Source organism: Carcharodon carcharias, chromosome 31 (genome assembly GCF_017639515.1).
Source record: "Carcharodon carcharias isolate sCarCar2 chromosome 31, sCarCar2.pri, whole genome shotgun sequence".
In the NCBI taxonomy this organism is placed as follows: domain Eukaryota; kingdom Metazoa; phylum Chordata; class Chondrichthyes; order Lamniformes; family Lamnidae; genus Carcharodon; species Carcharodon carcharias.
This window is the reverse complement of record NC_054497.1, coordinates 16780812-16801898: the sequence shown is the minus strand read 5'-3', so window position 1 is coordinate 16801898 and position 21087 is coordinate 16780812. Positions and strand designations below refer to the sequence as shown.

The following is a 21087-nucleotide window of genomic DNA, read 5'->3' as shown; positions in this document are numbered from 1 at the left end:
CCCCTCATCCCCCCTCCACATGATTCACTCACCCTCATCCCCCCTCCACATGATTCACTCCCCCTCATCCCCCCTCCACATGATTCACTCACCCTCATCCCCCCTCCACATGATTCACTCCCCCTCATCCCCCCTCCACATGATTCACTCCCCCTCATCCCCCCTCCACATGATTCACTCACCCTCATCCCCTCCACATGATTCACTCACCCTCATCCCCCTCCACATGATTCACTCCCCCTCATCCCCCCTCCACATGATTCACTCCCCCTCATCCCCCCTCCACATGATTCACTCACCCTCATCCCCTCCACATGGTTCACTCACCCTCATCCCCCTCCACATGATTCACTCCCCCTCATCCCCCCTCCACATGATTCACTCCCCCTCATCCCCCCTCCACATGATTCACTCACCCTCATCCCCTCCACATGATTCACTCACCCTCATCCCCCCTCCACATGATTCACTCCCCCTCATCCCCCCTCCACATGATTCACTCACCCTCATCCCCTCCACATGATTCACTCACCCTCATCCCCCCTCCACATGATTCACTCCCCCTCATCCCCCCTCCACATGATTCACTCACCCTCATCCCCCCTCCACATGATTCACTCCCCCTCATCCCCCCTCCACATGATTCACTCCCCCTCATCCCCCCTCCACATGATTCACTCACCCTCATCCCCTCCACATGATTCACTCACCCTCATCCCCCTCCACATGATTCACTCCCCCTCATCCCCCTCCACATGATTCACTCCCCCCTCATCCCCCCTCCACATGATTCACTCACCCTCATCCCCTCCACATGGTTCACTCACCCTCATCCCCCTCCACATGATTCACTCCCCCTCATCCCCCCTCCACATGATTCACTCCCCCTCATCCCCCCTCCACATGATTCACTCACCCTCATCCCCTCCACATGATTCACTCACCCTCATCCCCCTCCACATGATTCATTCACCCTCATCCCCCCTCCACATGATTCACTCACCCTCATCCCCCCTCCACATGATTCACTCACCCTCATCCCCTCCACATGATTCACTCACCCTCATCCCCTCCACATGATTCACTCACCCTCATCCCCCTCCACATGATTCACTCCCCCTCATCCCCCCTCCACATGATTCACTCCCCCTCATCACCCCTCCACATGATTCACTCACCTTCATCCCCCTCCACATGATTCACTCCCCCTCATCCCCCCTCCACATGATTCACTCCCCCTCATCCCCCCTCCACATGATTCACTCCCCCTCATCCCCCCTCCACATGATTCACTCACCCTCATCCCCTCCACATGATTCACTCACCCTCATCCCCCTCCACATGATTCATTCACCCTCATCCCCCCTCCACATGATTCACTCACCCTCATCCCCTCCACATGATTCACTCACCCTCATCCCCCTCCACATGATTCATTCACCCTCATCCCCCCTCCACATGATTCACTCACCCTCATCCCCCCTCCACATGATTCACTCACCCTCATCCCCCCTCCACATGATTCACTCCCCCTCATCCCCCCTCCACATGATTCACTCCCCCTCATCCCCCCTCCACATGATTCACTCACCCTCATCCCCTCCACATGATTCACTCACCCTCATCCCCCTCCACATGATTCATTCACCCTCATCCCCCCTCCACATGATTCACTCACCCTCATCCCCCCTCCACATGATTCACTCACCCTCATCCCCTCCACATGATTCACTCACCCTCATCCCCCTCCACATGATTCACTCACCCTCATCCCCCCTCCACATGATTCACTCACCTTCATCCCCCTCCACATGATTCACTCACCCTCATCCCCCCTCCACATGATTCACTCACCCTCATCCCCTCCACATGATTCACTCACCCTCATCCCCCTCCACATGATTCACTCACCCTCATCCCCCCTCCACATGATTCACTCACCCTCATCCCCTCCACATGATTCACTCACCCTCATCCCCCTCCACATGATTCACTCACCCTCATCCCCCCTCCACATGATTCACTCACCCTCATCCCTGACTGTGGGATCTTGCTGTGTAAAACAGCTGTCATGTTTCTCCATAGGATACTCTGTCTTTTCTGTTCCGGGGCTGGGGAGAGAAGCTGCATCATTAACCTCGGGGGTGTCAGGTTAATTTTTTGAAGTCTATTTCATTAAATATTTAATTATTTTCGATGATTTTGGGGGCGGGGCGGAGTGACAAGCTAATTTGCATACCCGGCGAGGGGGCGTGGCCGTGCCTGCGCACCGGCCCTAGCAACAGCGCGTGCGCAAGCGCAGCCGGGGCCGCGGGTTAGGCCGCGAAGCCTCGGAGTCGGCGGCAGCGGAGGAGGTGCTGAGTCCCCCGTGGTGGAAATGGCTGAGGCCGGGGATTGCGGCTGCGGAGACGCCGATGGACAGAGGAGGAGAAACAGCAGCGGCCGTGGGTCCTGGCCCGTGAACCAGGCAGAAGCCGGGTCGCGCAGAACCGGTAAAGGAGGCCCGGGGGGTGGAGAGAGAGGGGGGCCCGGGGGTGGGGAGAGAGAGGGGCCCGGGGGTGGGGAGAGAGAGGGGCCCGGGGGTGGGGAGAGAGAGGGGCCCGGGGGTGGGAGAGAGAGGGGGGCCCGGGGGTGGGGAGAGAGAGGGGCCCGGGGGTGGGGAGAGAGAGGGGCCCGGGGGTGGAGAGAGAGGGGCCCGGGGGTGGGGAGAGAGAGGGGCCCGGGGGTGGGGAGAGAGAGGGGCCCGGGGGTGGGGAGAGAGAGGGGCCCGGGGGTGGGGAGAGAGAGGGGCCCGGGGGTGGGGAGAGAGAGGGGCCCGGGGGTGGGGAGAGAGAGGGGCCCGGGGGTGGGGAGAGAGAGGGGCCCGGGGGTGGAGAGAGAGAGGGGCCCGGGGGTGGGGAGAGAGAGGGGCCCGGGGGTGGGGAGAGAGAGAGAGAGGGGCCCGGGGGTGGGAGAGAGAGGGGCCCGGGGGTGGGGAGAGAGAGGGGCCCGGGGGTGGGGGAGAGAGAGGGGCCCGGGGGTGGGGAGAGAGAGGGGCCCGGGGGTGGGGAGAGAGAGGGGCCCGGGGGTGGAGGAGAGAGAGGGGCGCGGGGGGTGGGGAGAGAGAGAGAGAGGGGCCCGGGGGTGGAGAGAGAGAGGGGCCCGGGGGTGGGGAGAGAGAGGGGCCCGGGGGTGGGGAGAGAGAGGGGCCCGGGGGTGGAGAGAGAGAGGGGCCCGGGGGTGGGGAGAGAGAGAGGGGCCCGGGGGTGGGGAGAGAGAGGGGCCCGGGGGTGGGGAGAGAGAGGGGCCCGGGGGTGGAGAGAGAGAGGGGCCCGGGGGTGGGGAGAGAGAGGGGCCCGGGGGTGGAGAGAGAGAGAGAGAGAGGGGCCCGGGGGTGGGGAGAGAGAGGGGCCCGGGGGTGGGGAGAGAGAGGGGCCCGGGGGTGGGGAGAGAGAGGGGCCCGGGGGTGGGGAGAGAGAGGGGCCCGGGGGTGGGGAGAGAGAGGGGCCCGGGGGTGGAGAGAGAGAGGGGCGCGGGGGTGGGGAGAGAGAGAGAGAGGGGCCCGGGGGTGGAGAGAGAGAGGGGCCCGGGGGTGGGGAGAGAGAGAGAGAGGGGCCCGGGGGTGGGGAGAGAGAGAGAGAGAGGGGCCCGGGGGTGGGGAGGAGAGAGAGGGGCCCGGGGGTGGGGAGAGAGAGAGAGAGGGGCCCGGGGGTGGGGAGAGAGAGGGGCCCGGGGGGTGGAGAGAGAGAGAGGGGCCCGGGGGTGGAGAGAGAGAGGGGCCCGGGGGTGGGGAGAGAGAGGGGCCCGGGGGTGGGGAGAGAGAGGGGCCCGGGGGTGGGGAGAGAGAGAGAGGGGCCCGGGGGGTGGAGAGAGAGAGAGGGGCCCGGGGGTGGGGAGAGAGAGAGAGAGGGGCCCGGGGGGGGGAGAGAGAGAGAGAGAGAGGGGCCCGGGGGTGGGGAGAGAGAGGGGCCCGGGGGTGGGGAGAGAGAGGGGCCCGGGGGTGGAGAGAGAGAGAGAGAGGGGCCCGGGGGTGGAGAGAGAGAGGGGCCCGGGGGTGGGGAGAGAGAGAGAGAGGGGCCCGGGGGTGGGGAGAGAGAGAGAGAGGGGCCCGGGGGTGGAGAGAGAGAGGGGCCCGGGGGTGGGGAGAGAGAGGGGCCCGGGGGTGGGGAGAGAGAGAGAGAGGGGCCCGGGGGTGGGGAGAGAGAGAGAGAGGGGCCCGGGGGTGGGGAGAGAGAGGGGCCCGGGGGTGGGGAGAGAGAGGGGCCCGGGGGGGTGGAGAGAGAGAGAGGGGCCCGGGGGTGGGGAGAGAGAGAGAGGGGCCCGGGGGGTGGAGAGAGAGAGAGGGGCCCGGGGGTGGGGAGAGAGAGAGAGGGGCCCGGGGGTTGGGGGAGGGAGAAAGAGAGAGGGTGGGGGGGAGAGAGAGGGGGCTGGGGGGGAGAAGAGGGGGAGAGAGGGGGTGGGGGTGAGAGGAGGGGGAGAGAGAGGGGCCTGGGGGTGGGGGGTAAGAGGAGGGAGAGAGAAGGGCCCGGGGGTGGGGGGGAAGAGGAGGGAGAGAGAGAGGGGCCCGAGGGAGAGAGAGAGGGGTGGGTGGGGGGGAGAGAGAGAGGGGTTGGGGGGGAGGAGGAGAGAGAGGGGGCCGGGGCAGGTGGAGGGAGAGAGAGGGAGAGGGGCCCGGGTGGTGGGGGGGAGAGAGAGAGGGGTGGGAGGGGGTGGGGGTGGGGTGGGGTTGGGGAGAGGGGGGTGGGGGATGGGGAAAGAGGGGGAGGCCGGGGGGTGGGGGTTGGGGAGAGAGAGGGGGGGCCGTGGCGGGGGGGAGGTAGAGAGAGATGGGCCGAGGGAGTGGGGAGAGAGGGCGGTGCCGGAGGGTGAGGCGGTGGAGAGAGAGGAGGGATGTCGGGGGGTGGGATGGGGAGAGAGGAGGGCTGGGGTTGGGGGATAGGTTTGACCAGCCACCTTCCTTTTATCTTCTGCTTGGATTGCTGTCCATTTCTTGTCTAACCATGCCTCTGAGAGGTTCTGTTGGACAATTTTGTATGTTAATAGTGTGTTTTTCTACAATTTGTGGCTGATATTGTGCTGATGCTGTTTGTGATACACAAGATGCTTGGCCATTAGTGGGTAGTGTTGCCTCAGCCTGGTCTGAAGGCTTCTCTTTGTGCACGGGCAGGGCTGCAGTAATGGTTTCTTGTTTGGTGTAACATTCCCTAACTTTGTGTTTCTCTTTCAGACCAAGCTAGTGAGAAGATTATGCGTACAGGAGTCACACTTCTGCGGGGGTATGTGTCTAATTTGTTTTTCTTATTCCCTCTCTCTCTCCCCCCCGACAACCCTTCCCCCCCCTCTCTCTCTCTCTCTCTCTCTCTCTCTCTCTCCCCCCCCACCCCTGCTCCCCTCTCTCTGCCCCCTCTCTCTCTCTTCCCTCCCCCCGCTCCGTTCTCTCTTCCCTCCCCTTTGCTCCCCTTCCCCCTGCTCTCCCCCACCCCTCTCTCTCTCTCTACCCCCCCCCCCCCCCCCCCCCCCCCCCCCCAAAATCTCCTCAGGCTTCACTGGCTGTGCCAGCACTTATTGCCCATGCCAAGTTGCCCTTGAGAAGGTGGCGGTGAGCTGCCTTCTTCAACTCCTGCAGTCCATGTGGTGTTAGGGAGGGAGTTCCAGGATTTTGACCCCGTGACAGTGAAGGAACAGTGATATATTTCCAAGTCAGGATGGCAAGTGGCTTGGAGGGGAATTTCCAGGTGGTGGTGTTCCCATGTGCCCCGTTCTTCACAGGACCAGGACCACTGATTCCGTGAGGATGACTATGTCAGGCTGTTGCTTGACTAGTCTGTGAGACATCCCTCCCAATTTTGGCACTAGCCCCCAGATATTAGCAAGGAGGACTTTGCAGGGTCGACAGGGCTGTGATTGCAGTTGTCATTTCCGGTGTCTAGGTCGATGCCGGGTGGTCTGTCTGGTTTCATTCTTTTTTGAAGCTTTGTAGTGGTTTGACACAACTGAGTGGCTTGCTCGGCCATTTCAGAGGGCAGTTAAGAATCACCCATATTGCTGTGGGTCTGGGGTCACATGTAGGTCTGACTAGGAAAGGAAGTGGGATTTCTTTCCCTAAAGGGGAACCAGTTGGATTTTTACAACAATCGACAATGGTCATCATTAGACTTTTGCAGCTTTTATTTATTGAATTCAAATTCCACCATCTGTCGTGGCGGGATTCAAACCCAGGTCCCCAGCGACAATACCGCTATGCCATTACCTCCCCTTTTTTAAATTTAATACCAGCTTGTGTGTTACATTGCCCACAGCCTGGGCTCTGGAATTTGGTGCTGGCAATTTAGCTAATCTGGTCTGTCCCCTTAAGGGCTCTACACCGATTCACCTTGCGCAGTGGCGATCTAAATCAGTCGGACCTCAGTTTTAGGCAAACTATTTTTAGGAAGAGTTTGCTACTCTCCTCTTCCCTCAGCAGCTTCACTAGGTTATTGCAAGTTCAGGAAGAACTGACTTGCCCTTCAGCCCTGCTCTGTCTTGGAGCCTTTTGACTCTCCCAAATGTAGGAAGGTGGCATTGACTATTGGTGAGGAATGGTAAGCTTATTAATGTGTTGGGAATACGTTTGTGATTTACCAGGATTTACCTTGAGTCTTGTTGTCAGGACCCAGACAATATCTAGCTGGTTCTCTATGGGGGGAAAAATTCTGGAAACTCTGTAGCAAGTCTCCTGGAATGGGATGTGCTTGATTGTGTGGTTGGAGAGAGGCAGTGAAGGTCACATGGATATGAAAATATTTCTAATCGATTAAATGTTGTTTGAATGTTAATGTGTGGCCATTTCAGGTTAACTGACCAGTGGCAATTAAGTTTATGACATTAGTTTTGTCATTAACCTCAGCAGAATAATGATCTTTTTAAAATTTCAGATTTATCATTGATCGGACGAATCGAGGAGCCGAGGATTGTGAAAAACCTTTAACCATCACAGAGCTCGGGGGTAGAGAGGATGAACTATGTAACCCCGATGTAAAGCGTCTTGGCGTTTGCCTGCGACAGATTGGGGATGAGCTTGACAGCAACATGGAGTTACAGAGGTGAGGCTGCAGCCAATTGACATGTGCGCTGAGCTGGAACCTTGGCCTCCATTACTGCCTGACACTTCATTTCGTTACTAGTCAGTTTTTTGGGTCTTGGGTGAATCAACTTTCAATGGTAGGTCACTAGAGGAGGTGGAAGTGGGGACTGAACTCATGCTGCCTATACTCCCAGCCAGTAGATTGAGGAAACCTTAATCCCATCACTTGCATCTGGACTTGAGCCAGTAAACATAAACCTAACCATAATTCCTCTCAAAGCAATTAATCTGAATGAAACACTTAATGGCATTTACCAGTTACCTGATTTAATGTCAGTTTTTCCACAGATTGCATGTTTTGTGCAGACTCAGTGTTGTGAGATTTTTATTTTTGGTTTTCTATAAAATGCTGCATTGAGTAATGTTGCAGTCCGTGATTTCAAAGCTCTGCAACAGCGCAGCATGTGATAGGTGAGAACCTTTCCAATCCTGTATCCTGGAATTTCCTGCTTGCTAACCCTCAGTAACCTTGTGATCAGGTCTTGCACCAGGAAGGAAATTCAACACCAACCCTTGGCCGAGGGAACAAATTCCTAAAAAGTGAAGAGCAGTAAGCAGAATGCTGTACAATGCAGCGGATGTGATCTGATGGTATCTGAAATTCTTAGCTGGTTTCTGGCTTGCATCCTGTAACCTAGTGTGTTTTATGGTTATACTAGTCAGCCTGGTTAATTTGAGCTTCCTCCTGCACACAGGATGATCGAAAACATTGGCAGCAAGTGCCCCAAGGAAATGTTTTTCAGAGTGGCCAAGGAACAGTTTGCTGATGGAGTCATCAACTGGGGGAGAGTGGTGACTCTCTTCTACTTTGCCTGCAAGCTTGTTGTGAAGGTACAGCTGCTTTCTGTAGGGGAGGGCAGGAGGGGTGTTGATGCAGCGGCAAACAAATTAATCTGAATTCTGGTAGCTTCCCAGGGCCAGGGTTACTCAGATGCAATGTTGCAAGAGTGACATCCAAAGTATTCACCAAATGAGACTGGCAGTAATTCCCAGTTACCCAGAGAGGGACAGGTATAAACAAACACAAAACTGAGACTTGTGCATCGGACATGGACAGATGGTGAGGATAAGGGGAATAATCCCAAGTGTAAAGGGGCTGAACTGTGAGGAAAGGTTAGAGAAGCACAAGCTCTACAATCTAAAAGGAAAGAAGATTAATGGAGCATCAAGCAATATCAAATCTTAAATTCTGTAGTCTATAAGATAAAGGCAAAATGCAACTTCAAGGTAAGCCAGACGAAATAGAAATTTAATAAGTGAAAAGTAATTTTAAGATGGGTACTCAAATTCCTTTATTTGAGTTGTTAGGGTGATAGAGTCGGTGCACAAGAGGGGAAGGGTCTTGATGGGAGATGGGTTTCAATGGATAAAGCTGCCTTTGCTTCTCCTGGACAAGTTCCTACTTGTTTCATGTGTCTGTGTGTCCATCTATCTGTATGTATCTGCTTGTTTGGCTCCATCTATCTGCACATGTGTGCGTATGTGTGTGTGTCAGCATGCCTCCCTCTCTCGCTCTCTTCCCTCTCTCCCTCTGGCGCCATCCCTCGCTCCCTCTGGCACCATCCCTCGCTCCCTCTGGCGCCATCCCTCACTCCCTCTGGTGCCACCCATTTCTCCCTCTGGCTGCACCCTATCTTGCTCTGGAGCCACCCCTCTCTCGCTCTGGAGCCACCCCTCTCTCGCTCTGGCGCCACCCCAGCTCGCTCTGGCGCCACCCCAGCTCGCTCTGGCGCCACCCCTCTCTCGCTCTGGCGCCACCTCTCTCTCGCTCTGGCGCCACCCCAGCTCGCTCTGGCGCCACCCCTCTCTCGCTCTGGCGCCACCCCTCTCTCGCTCTGGCGCCATCCCTCTCGCTCTGGCGCCACCCACGCTTGCTCTAGCGCCGGCCCCACCCCACTTTCCTCTGTTTGTCTGGGCAGTGGGATTAACTCGTTTTTTGAGCTCTGCTGTTTATGACATCAAAAGCTTATCTAAGGATGAGTTAATCTCCAGCAATTGATGCAATTTTATGTGCCCTTTTGGTCTCTATTGTACAGTGCGGTTTGCAGTTATAACTTGCTCACCACACTCTGATATTCGGAGGGAAATAGTTTGGGTTGGATAGTTGTAAAGAATAGTTTCTTTACATCAGCTCATCCACTGTGTCTGTCTGAGTTGAACCCAGCGCTGATTTACTGCTGGGGCTCTGCTCTGGGTGAAACAGTGAATAATGGAAACTATGACGCTGGAGAACTGCAGGGAACTTTTAATCTCTGTTTCACCACAGCTGACCGATATTTTCTTTTATTGAACCTCACTCTGTTGGATTATTATCGGAATGCAATTAGACTTTTGGAATTTAAACTGATACTCCAGTTAGTGGGTGTGCCAGATTCCTTTCAACAGCCAACTAGGTATTAAGACCAGAGCAAGTTAGAGTTGCAGAATCTGAATGTACTCTGGGAAGTTTCATTACATGACCTCCAGCTGCCCCACCCTCACATTTGTGCCATTGGTCACCTGATATGCAAATCTTCACTGTGCTCCGCCTTCTATGCCAATTGCAAAGCGAGAGACCCGATTGGACAATTCTTGGCTATCGATCAAACAGTTCTCCAGTATTTCCAAATTAAATAAAATGTTCAAAGAAAATGCAAAAGCAGCTATTTCTTATGGTCCACTGATTTTACTCCCATGTTTCTAACAGATTCCAGGGCAATGCTGGAGGGTTGGTAATCCCAGGACAGGAAGCTCTGTCACTCAGGCTGTGATTTGCAGCTCAGCCACAAATAACCCTGCAGGTCTGTACACTGATGGATAAGGTGGACATGACTCAGCAAATCTTTTATAGTAAAAGTTTCAAACCAAACATACCAGTTTTCTAGCCTCTTGATTTCTGTTGAGCTTCACACTGAACTCCTATACTGTCCACTTATCAGAGTGTCTGTTGCTTCACTCCAGGACCTGGGTCTGTTTGCAGCAAGATATTGCGGTAGAAGGGCCATGTTGTAGCACCTTAGATATCCCTTTAAGTTGTGTATATAATGAATGATGTGTAATTATTTATAGGCCATGTGCCAGAAGATTCCAGAACTAATCCAAACTATAATCAGCTGGACTATGGAATATATCCAGGAGAATATTTTGCGGTGGATTCGGGACCATGGGGGTTGGGTGAGTGTTCAGAACTTGCTGCCTGATTTAAATGATAATTAATGATCTATTGTTGTGCTGTTCTTTCCTGCAGTGTGGTTCGTGATAGACTGACGGAGTAGCATTACTAACCCCTTCACTTAACTGTGAAACCTCCAGCCTTATATCTGGATTATTCCGTGTGGAGTGTGTCCGGATGCAGTAGCTAAGTATTGTTCAGCAGATTATTGTCGTTGGGGTTAGCAGCAATGGAAGCAGAACTCCCCGTGATTCTTTAAAATAGTGCAATTGGCTGTTTTATATCCATCCAAGAAGCCAAACAGCCTTGAATTAACATTTCATCTGAAAGAGGTCCATCCTGCAGTGCAGCACTCCCTCAGTACTGACCCTCTGACAGTACAGCACTCCCTCAGTGCTGACCCTCCGACAGTGCAGCGCTCCCTCAGTGCTGACCCTTCAACAGTGCAGCACTCCCTCAGTGCTGACCCTTCAACAGTGCAGCACTCCCTCAGTGCTGACCCTTCAACAGTGCAGCGCTCCCTCAGTGCTGACCCTCCAACAGTGAAGCGCTCCCTCAGTGCTGACCCTCCGACAGTGCAGTGCTGCCTCAGTGCTGACCCTCCGACAGTGCAGCGCTCCCTCAGTGCTGACCCTTCAACAGTGCAGCGCTCCCTCAGTGCTGACCCTTCAACAGTGCAGCGCTCCCTCAGTGCTGACCCTTCAACAGTGCAGCGCTCCCTCAGTGCTGACCCTTAGACAGTGCAGCACTCCCTCAGTGCTGACCCTCCAACAGTGCAGTGCTGCCTCAGTGCTGACCCTCTGACAGTGCAGCGCTCCTTCAGTTCTGACCCTCCGACACTGCAGCGCTCCTTCAGTTCTGACCCTCCGACAGTGCAGCGCTCCCTCAGTTCTGACCCTCCGACAGTGCAGCGCTCCCTCAGTTCTGACCCTCCGACAGTGCAGCACTCCCTCAGTGCTGACCCTCCGACAGTGCAGTGCTGCCTCAGTACTGACCCTCCGACAGTGCAGCGCTCCCTCAGTTCTGACCCTCCGACAGAGCAGCACTCCCTCAGTACTGACCCTCTGACAGTGCAGTGCTCCCTCAGTGCTGACCCTCTGACAGTGCAGTGCTGCCTCAGTGCTGAACCTCCAACAGTGCAGTGCTGCCTCAGTACTTACCCTCCGACAGTGCAGTGCTGACCCTCCCGACAGTGCAGCGCTGCCTCGGTGTTGACCCTCTGACAGTGCAGCGCTGCCTCAGTGCTGACCCTCCGACAGTGCAGTGCTGCCTCAGTGCTGACCTTCCGACATTGCAGCACTCCCTCAGTACTGACCCTCCGACAGTGCAGCACTCCCTCAGTACTGACCCTCCGACAGTGCAGCACTCCCTCAGTCCTGCAGTGGAGTGTTGGTGTGAATTTTGTATCTGGAGTGAAACCTGAACCTCTGACTTCTGACCCAAAGAAGGGAATGCTCAAATTGAGTCATGCTGAATATTGTACTAATCTGCTGAATAAACTTAGTGTTAATAATCTTTTTAAATTAACAAATCAAACATCATAAAAGCAAAATACTGCAGATGCTGGGAATGTTCAGGGTTTTATTTCTGCTCCTATATTTCTACCTCTCTTCTGCTCTGAAGAAGAGTCATACCGACTCGAAATGTGAACTATGTTTCTCTCTACACAGATGCTGCCAGACCAGCTGAGTTTTTCCAGCATTTTCTGTTTTTAAGTCAAACGGAATTCTGGGCCATGTGGTAAAATTGAAAGTAAATTGAAGGAAGACTGGATGCACAAGTGGTTCTTCATCGATGTCAATTTTAAGATAAGCTGATAATTGCACGCTGACACTGTGAGCTGGCTGCATTATTGCCCAGCTTATGAAATCTGTTTAGATTGATTGTTGCTCCTGGATCATTGGGGTGTGGAAACTGGCAAGCTCCTTGTTTTTGTCTAACCCATTTTTGGTGACGTTGTTTCATAGGAAGCCCTCCTGGGCACACCAACCTGGCAAACCATCGCCATCTTCTCCCTGGGAGTCATCACCACGCTGGTGGTGGTGCGATGGAAATCTTCCTAGAGCAGAGCTCAGAGCCCAGGGGGAGCAGCAGAGGAGAACACATTGGTGTGAAGAGACCCTGCTGAGAGAGGCTCGAAACAGCCATGGACCATCTCCTCAACAAGACCAGGGAAGCAGATTCCAGCAACTTGAGTTCAGTTCTTCTCACTGATTATGCAGAGATCTCCTCAGCTGAGCTGCTGGGGGAGTGGGTACCCTGTGATTGAGGGGTTCCATGTGGTTTCACTATGTGGAGGAGATAGGTTTTTTTAGTGCCGAGCAATGTGTGTCTTTGGTTGTGAGTTCATCTGAAACTGCACATGCTTTATGTGGGTGGAAAGGGGAGAGGGTAGGCAAAGGGGCAGAATCACTTTTAGCTGCCAGCTCTCCAACATCCTGTGGTAGTTTGTTTTTTTACAGACGGCCTTTTTATCTGTAGAGATGCACTGAATGTATTAAAGTCACTTTATTATAAGGTAAAAACTGATAATGCTTGTGAAGTTGAGTTGGCTTGGATATGGAGCAGTATATGAATGCTGACTGTATCTCTGGGCATTGATTAGCAATAAACTGTCCGTTATATGAGGCATATTGAGACTCAGCTGCTACTTAGATGTTCCAGCTTCATATAAAGAGGACACATTCCTATTGATTGAGTTCAAACCCTGTGCCTGCTGCTTGCTTCAGGCAGTGTTAGGTTGCGGTGCGGTTGTATGTTGTACAATGTGAGGACACCATCTTAGAATGCAGGTAAGCATAAAGGGATCTTGTGATGTATTCTGCATGGTCAAACATGCTCAACAACCAGGAGCACTTTGCCATTTAGTTTTGGAACAGGATAGTAAGGGTAGTGATTTGCCTTGTGGTGATCTGGAATGTAGTAAGGATTGGTCATTCAGGCAGTAGCTGTGAGTGGACCATAAATTTAAAAAATCTTTGCCAATTGGAGAGGCAACCTGACTGTGACATTTCTAAAACTGGGAACAAATGAGAATGTTATGCTTTACTGCTGAAGTGTGCATTAACTTGAATAGTAAATAAGCAAATCATATAATCATTACAGCATAGTTGCTCACTTTAGAGCAATCCAATCAGTCCTATCTTTACCCCCGTAGCCCTGCAAGTGCTCATCCGATTTCTTTTTGAAATTGATCTCCTCCATCTCCTTCTCCCACCCTCCTAGGCAGTGAGTTCCAGGCCTTTACTGCTCACTGCATTAAAAAACATTGAGCCTCACATTCTACCCCCTCCCCCCCCACCCACCCCATTATCTCTTGCCCAAAATGTGAAATCTGTATCCTTTAATCCTCAAATGATCAGTAATGGGATCAGCTTTTCTTTGACTACCTTTCTAAACCGGTCATAATGTTGTACTCCTCTATCAAATCTCCTGACAGCATCCTTTGCCCCAAGAAGAACAGCCCCAGCTTCTTCAGCCTAACCTTGTAGCTAAAATCACTCATCCCTGGAACCATTCTGATGAATCCACTCTGCACTCTCACATCCTTCCTAAAGTGTGTGGTCAGAACTGAATGCAAAACTGTAGTTGTGCCCAAACCCGGCAAAGCTTTATAAACATTCAGCATAACTTAACCTGCTTTTGTACTCAATTTCCATGCTTATGATGTGTAAGATCCCATATGTTTTGCTAAGTACATTCTAAGTATGTCTGCCACCTTCAAAGATCTATGCATGTGCACCCCCAGGTCCTTCTGTCCTTACACACACTTTAGAACTGTGCCATTGATCTACATTGCCTCTCTATCCCTTCTGCCAAAATGCAACACTTCAAACTTTTATGTTAAACTCCATCTGCCATTTGTCTGCCCAGCTGCCAAAGTGTGCTGTAGTAGCGTGCTGGCGTATTTTTGAACATTCTCTGTCCGTTACAGTCATAGTTTAAGACTACAGTGAGATTGAATTAACCCAGTATTAGGACAGGATTACCTCTCCTCCTTAACCCCTTGTTGCTAAGACTTTAGAAAGTGAAGCAAAAATTTTGCCTGGTGGGGTAGTGGAACATGAGATACATCCCCATGCTCTGCCCTGCTCCCCCCCCCCGCCCCCCGCTGCTTCCCTGCCTCTCCGCCTGCCCAGCTCTGTGGTCCCCTCTGCACACCCTGCGGCCTGCTGGTTTCCCACCTCCTTGTCTGCCCAGCTCTGTGCTCCATACTATAACCCCGCACCCTGCTGGTTCCCTGCCTCCCCCTCACCAGCACCCCCGGCCACTGCCCAGCTCTGTGCTCCCCACTGTACCCCCTGCCCTGTTGTGGAGGGGACAGTTCGGAGCCTATTCCAAGGTACATGACCTGGGCCTGGGTCTAGCAGCTGGTGCATTTTCCAACAGCTCTGCATCCATGTTAAGGAGGATGATTACTGACAGTTCGGTGGAATTACAATGGTGAGAATTCAAACATATTTTCCTTCATGTGAGGGGGAATGGGGAGGGTTGTAATGGTCACTGGGGGTATGGGGGGCTGTTCCAGCATAGACTTTTCAACTGGAATAAGAAATAGATGGTTTGTTTCATCTGTACAGTGAGATATAAAGATAATTTTCTGCCTGAAAGGTAAAGGTACTGGGTATCAAATCAATGGCAACTCTTTTAAAGCTAGGTCACCTGTTTAAAGCCATTTGTTCATCCCAACCTGGACATCCAACAGCCTCCTGGGCCAGTCCATACTCCAGTGTGCTGCCCCGTCCTGAGCCAGGCCATACCCCAGTACACTGGTCCATCCTGGGTCAGTTGGTGCTTGTTCTGGATTACCATTTCCTGGTTGCTTGCCTCAAGTCAGTGATTCTGTCACCTCGCAAAACAGAAAGCTTTGGCTTGAACCCCCATTCCAACCCTCCAGTAATACAGGTGTGCATCATTGTCAGAGGAGCCATCTGCCTTTTCCAGTGAATGTTGGCACCACCCAAAGAGCAAGACATTTTCCCTCTGAACCATCTTCCCAGCAATGTCTGTTTTTGCTGCTGTCTAAATGTGGATTTTGTGTGATCTTCTAAAGGTGGAATTTTGAATATTTCCACACAGGTCAAAATGAGGTGCAGTGCCGCAATCTGTGAAAACCAGCCTCTGAATCCACTGCACACTCTGGGACACAGCCACCCACATCTTACTTCCCCATAACCTGCTACACACCAAATTGATCTCTGTCTGCTCAGGGCCTGTTCTAGTGATCCTGGAACACATGGCTTGAGTTCCCTATGCACTTACTCGGAGTTTCTCTGTTTTAACAGTGCGCTGGGTTTGGGACTTGCAGGCATTGGACACTCTTCAATCAGACACCTTCCTTGGATAGGCATGGATCACATCAAAGGTCAAGATGACTCAGCTGTTCCTCCCTCTGCCAACTCATCATAAATGGAGAGGCCTAACAGAGTGCAGGATGAGATTCAATCACTGGGCTTTCCCACTTAGGTGGAACTGAGTTGGGCATTGTGTTTTCAGTGGAGAATCTTGCAGTGGAGGGGGAGGGATGCTAACAAACTGTAGTTCAAGGAATGTGTACCCTGATGATGACCGTGTAGAAGATGCCTTAATGGAAAATAATCATCACTCTGCCTAACAGTGGTGAATCTGCCATTTTAAATGTTTTTAATTCTGGAACCAACACAAGGCCTTTATTCCCATTGGACACTGATGTAGCCACCGCAGCTCTCAAGGAAACTGAATCATTTCCTTCGGCCTTTTGTGTACGACGCATTGACTATAGTGTAGTGAAACATCGGCAAGGAATTGTTTGAAATAGCCCTGTGCATGATTATTTAAACACTTGAGGGCCCAAAGCTGAACAGAGATCCCTTGCAGATATATCCATACAATACTGGATATATCCATACATTGCTGGGTAGATCCAGGTACCCCTGTAAAATTAGTCCATCCCCACTAAACCACGTGGTGCGTAGCTCTTAAACCTGGGGAACCTCCAGATTGTGGAGGGGGGTGGTTAGAACTCTTGGATCAGGCTTGGGTAGCATGTGTGAAAGTCCCTATTTGTCAGTTTTAATGGTAGCTGGGTACCCAGTCTGCATCAATTTATTTCTGGTTTGTTGTTGCTCCAAAGCTGTGTTTCTGTCCAAGTCTTCTTTCAATTGCCTTATTTTTTATATATAAAAATGTGAAATGACATTATTCCTGTTAGCATTTCAGGAGCATTGAATTCTGTTCCTATTGAATTCTATTCGCATATTTTTAACCATTGGAAATTCCTTGAGCTGATCCTGTGTGGTTCATTCTTGGTGCTGTTTCTGACATGCGGTAGGCTTGGCTGGCAGTGACTTGCACTGTGGTGTGTTGCTCTCTGCCCTGCACGTGGTTTGGTCTCCGTTGTTGAATCTACCCCAGTCAGGACATAGGATCACTTCTATTAATTAGTGGTCCAATCTTGTGACTTTGTTTAAAAGGACAAGGCTTTGGTACCCTACTTACCCTTTGTGGGATGATTGTTGGATTATCTTTGATATGTCCTAATTCTGGGATTTTATAATCTTATATTAATATGTGTGCTTGTTTCTGTATGTCTGAATATATGATAAAACCACTGACTGGCAGCTTTACAGGTTGCTATAAGAATGGTTTAGGAATGAGAAAAGATGTTGGTACATATGGAGGTGACCATCAGACTTATCAATTCCCAAAATAATAAAGTTTTACAGCCTTTTTATAATACACAGTTCTCCCTGTATGCTTCTGGCCCTTTTCTAGCTGTGCCCATTTTACTATGGTTTCAGACTGAGACTGGATTCCTTCTGACATCACAGCTATGATAAATTTGCACAGATTGGGGTCCAATCCAGAATCCTCCTGTTTGGCAGGTGATACAGAAGTCATTGTTTTTAAAATTTCTTGGATTCTAACACTCTCTTCGAGCATTTATAAAATACCTGCCAACTGGTGTTGAGGTGACTGTGACCCTGCTATGCTAACAGTAACGTGGGGTTGTTGCACAGTGCTGTGGTTTCACTGTATAGCTCCCTGTGTATGGGGTATAATGTAACAACTTTTAATGTATCGTGCAGGAAAGTACGAGTGACATTACTTTTAGGATTCATCAACAAGGGAATATCCCAAAAACTCTTTCTCTTCTTCATGCTGTTAATATAAACCACAACTTGAATGTCATCAAAGGGCTGTTTTTCTACTGTGGTAAATTTCTTATTTTTTCATCATTTTTTTTCCAGAATAAACAATAACTTGAAAAGAAGCAGTGTTGAATGTTGAGTTTTTGCTTCCCGCTTTCTGTATTCTGCGCTGCGAGGATCCATTCCTCCAACATCAGAACTGCCCCAGGCATTTCTAATTTGCTCATTGTGCTTGGAAGGGAGGGAATTCCACCAACAAACCCCACACAGGGCAATAAAGTATAAGATGCTGGTAGCCTCAAAGAGCAACGGATACTGAGGAAGGGCAAGAGTTCTGAATAGAAAGGTGCTACATGGGATAGATGGAGTTGGGGGTACTGGATGGAGCTTGGATTAGACTTCGACCACCCACTACACTATCCCCATCAAACACTCCAAGGGCAGTTACAGCACCGGGTTAGATACAGAGCAAAGCTCTCTCCACACTGTCCCCATCAAACACTCCCAGGGCAGTTACAGCACCGGGTTAGATACAGAGCAAAGCTCTCTCCACACTGTCCCCATCAAACACTCCCAGGGCAGTTACAGCACCGGGTTAGATACAGAGCAAAGCTCTCTCCACACTGTCCCCATCAAACACTCCCAGGGCAGGTACAGCACGGGGTTAGATACAGAGTAAATTTTCTGCTGGATTAAGCGAGGATCTGATCACACGCAAGAGGAGATTTATAAGGATATTGTCAAGAAAGACGAATTTTAGCACTGAAGAAAGATTGAATAAACTGTGTTGTTCGAAACAGAGGAGGCTGAAGGGCAATTTAATTGAGGTGTATGATATTAGGATGGGTTGAGATAGACTTCCCCTGGCAGAGAGGTCAGTTACTAGAAGCACAGATCTAAGGTCATTGGTGGAGATATGGACTGCTGGGGTTCAAGAAGGCAGCTCACCACCACCTTTCCAAGGGCAATTAGGGATGGGCAATAAATGCTGGCCCAGCCAGTGACACCCACATCCCGTGAGAGAATTTTAAAAATTGCTGTCGGCTGTCCTTCAATTTGAACATGTTGTTTACTCAGTCATGGGTTTCTCTATTCTTAAGAATGACAAGCCTGACACACACACTCCTGAATCACCCACTTCCTGTGGCTGAGGATATCCTTACAAAGATACACTGAGGTTCCAAAGGAACCTCTGACATAGTCTTTATTGCCAAACAAATCCAAGAGAAATGCATGTTAGAAATATTAGAGGGGTGTTTTACAGTATTTTTTTTCACCCAGAGGGTGATGAGGATTTGGGACTTTCAGCCTGAAAGGGTGGTGGAAGCAGAAACCCCCATTTCATTTGAAATGCTTGGGATTGCATTTGAGATGGCATAATTACAGGGTTACAGGCCAAGAGCTGGAAAGTGGGATTGGTCTGGATGGCCCTTCTGAGCTTCTTGACTGTTGGAGCCACACTCATCCAGGCAAGTGGAGAGTATTTAATTACAGTCCTGGCTTTCACATTGTAGATGATAAACAGGCTTTGTGGAGTCAGCAGGTGAGCCACCCATCAGAGAACTCCCAGCCTTGGACCTGCTCTTGTAGCCACAGTATTTATATGGCTGGTCCAGTTCAGTTTCTGATCATTGATGTTGATGGTAGGGGATTCAATGATGGTAATATTGAATGTCAAGGAAGGATAATCAGATTCTGTCTTATTGGATATGATCATCGCCTGGCACTTGTGTGACACGAAGCTGCCCAAGCCTGAATGTTGTCCAGGTATTGCTGCACATGGACACAGACTGCTTCAGTATCTAAGGAGGTACAAAAAGTACCAAACATTGCAATCATCAGCAAACATCTCCATTTCAGAATGATCATGGAAGGAAGTGTAGAATGAGCTTTACTCCACTAACCCCATGCTGTACCTGCCCTTGGAGTGTTTGATGAGGACAGTGTAGAGAGAGCTTTACTCTGTATCTAACCCCATGCTGTCCCTGTCCTGGGAGTGTTTGATGGGGACAATGTAGAGAGAGCTTTACTCTGTATCTAACCCTGTGCTGTACCTGTCCTGGGAGTGTTTGATGGGGACAATGTAGAGGAAGCTTTACTATGTATCTAACTCTGTGCTGCACCTGTCCTGTGAGTGTTTGATGGGGACAGTATAGAGGGAGCTTTACTCTGTATCGAACCCTGTGCTGTATCTGTCCTGGGAGTGTTTGATGGAGACAGTGTAGAGGGAGTTTTACTCTGTATCTAACCCCGTGCTGTATCTGTCCTGGGAGTGTTTGATGGGGACAGTGTAGAGGGAGCTTTACTCTGTATCTAACCCCGTGCTGTACCTGTCCTGGGAGTGTTTGATGGGGACAGTGTAGAGGGAGCTTTACTCTGTATCTAACCCCGTGCTGTACCTGTCCTGGGAGTAGTGTTGCCAACTGCGATTGAACGTGTTCCTGGAGATTTCATCAGATGACTACCCCAACCCCACACCCTCCAAATCCCAAATAAATTATTCAGCCAACACATCCACCCTTGTGAGGCACTGCCTTCCTCGGACAATTGGAAAGCAAGAAGACTCATTACCCCATGATGTTTGCCTGTCAGCTAAACAGCCCCCACCCCATTTCAACATTTTTATATCTGATAAAGAGAATTTTTTCAAAGAAAATGCCAATAAAAAAAAAAATCATTTTTGAATGTCCCGATGTTTGGTCTCCGGGGGGGGGGGGTGGCACAGAGCAATGTCCTGGGGACTCCAGGCCAGTCCTGGAGGGTTGGCAACCCAGTGATCAGAGGGAGGTTTTACTCCCGTCAATCGACTTCCGCAGCTTCTCGCTGCCATTGTGGGAGATGCAGACAGGAAGAGGGTGAGTGACCGGGGGCGGGGGATTGGGCGGTGAAGGGGGAGACGGGGTGAGGGAGAGCCGGGCGGAGGGAGGTGGGGGAGGGAGGCCGGGGGGGATGGGGGGTGGGGTGGGGTGGGGTGGGGTGGGGGGGAGCCGGGAGCCGGGGGGTGGGGGACGGGAGCCGGGGGGAGGGAGGCGAGTGACGGCGGCCGGGGCCTCACTCGAGTCGCGGCTTCTGTCGGCGGCTTTCGGCCTTTTCCGAATTGGGAATGTTTCCAACCTCCAAATACCCCAAATCCCCTAAATACCCCAAACCCCCTAAACACCCCCCAATCCCCTAAATACCCCAAATCCCCTAAACACCCCCCAATCCCCTAAATACACCCAATCCCCTAAATACCCCCCCAATCCCCTAAATACCCCAAACCCCCTAAACACCCCCCAATCCCCTAAACACCCCCCCAATCCCCTAAATACCCCCAATCCCCTAAATACCCCCCATCCCCTAAATACCCCCAATCCCCTAAATACCCCCAATCCCCTAAACACCCCCCATCCCCATAATACCCTCCCATCCCCTAAGTACCTCAATTACCTAAATACCCCCAATAGTCTAAATATTCTCAAGTACTCCAATAATATACAGAATTTCCCTTTGATAGAGCCTGTAGAAATTGGAGAGAATAATTGAGTCTGAGGCTGAGAGACAGACGGAAAAACTCAATGTGAAAGACCGAATTTGTTGGACAGAAAAACTGGAAATAGACCAGCAGCATAATTTCAGCAGCGAAAACAGCAAAGACACTCAAGATTAAAGCTCGTACACTATCCTGGCCAGCCTTTTCGATGTGGTTTGGTTTATGGATTCCT

At 51.5% G+C, this 21087-nt stretch overlaps 1 protein-coding gene across 1 annotated transcript; it reads left to right on the top strand.

Annotated features, from left to right (window-relative positions):
* Positions 1-2289: 2289 nt before the first annotated feature.
* On the top strand, positions 2290-13501 carry LOC121271660 (apoptosis regulator BAX-like). Its single transcript, XM_041177778.1, has 6 exons — positions 2290-2492; positions 5207-5255; positions 6894-7061; positions 7798-7933; positions 10151-10255; positions 12221-13501. The coding sequence occupies exons 1-6, from the start codon at positions 2378-2380 to the stop codon at positions 12314-12316; spliced, it is 669 nt and encodes a 222-aa protein (XP_041033712.1). The 5' UTR covers positions 2290-2377; the 3' UTR covers positions 12317-13501.
* The last annotated feature ends 7586 nt before the right edge of the window (positions 13502-21087 follow it).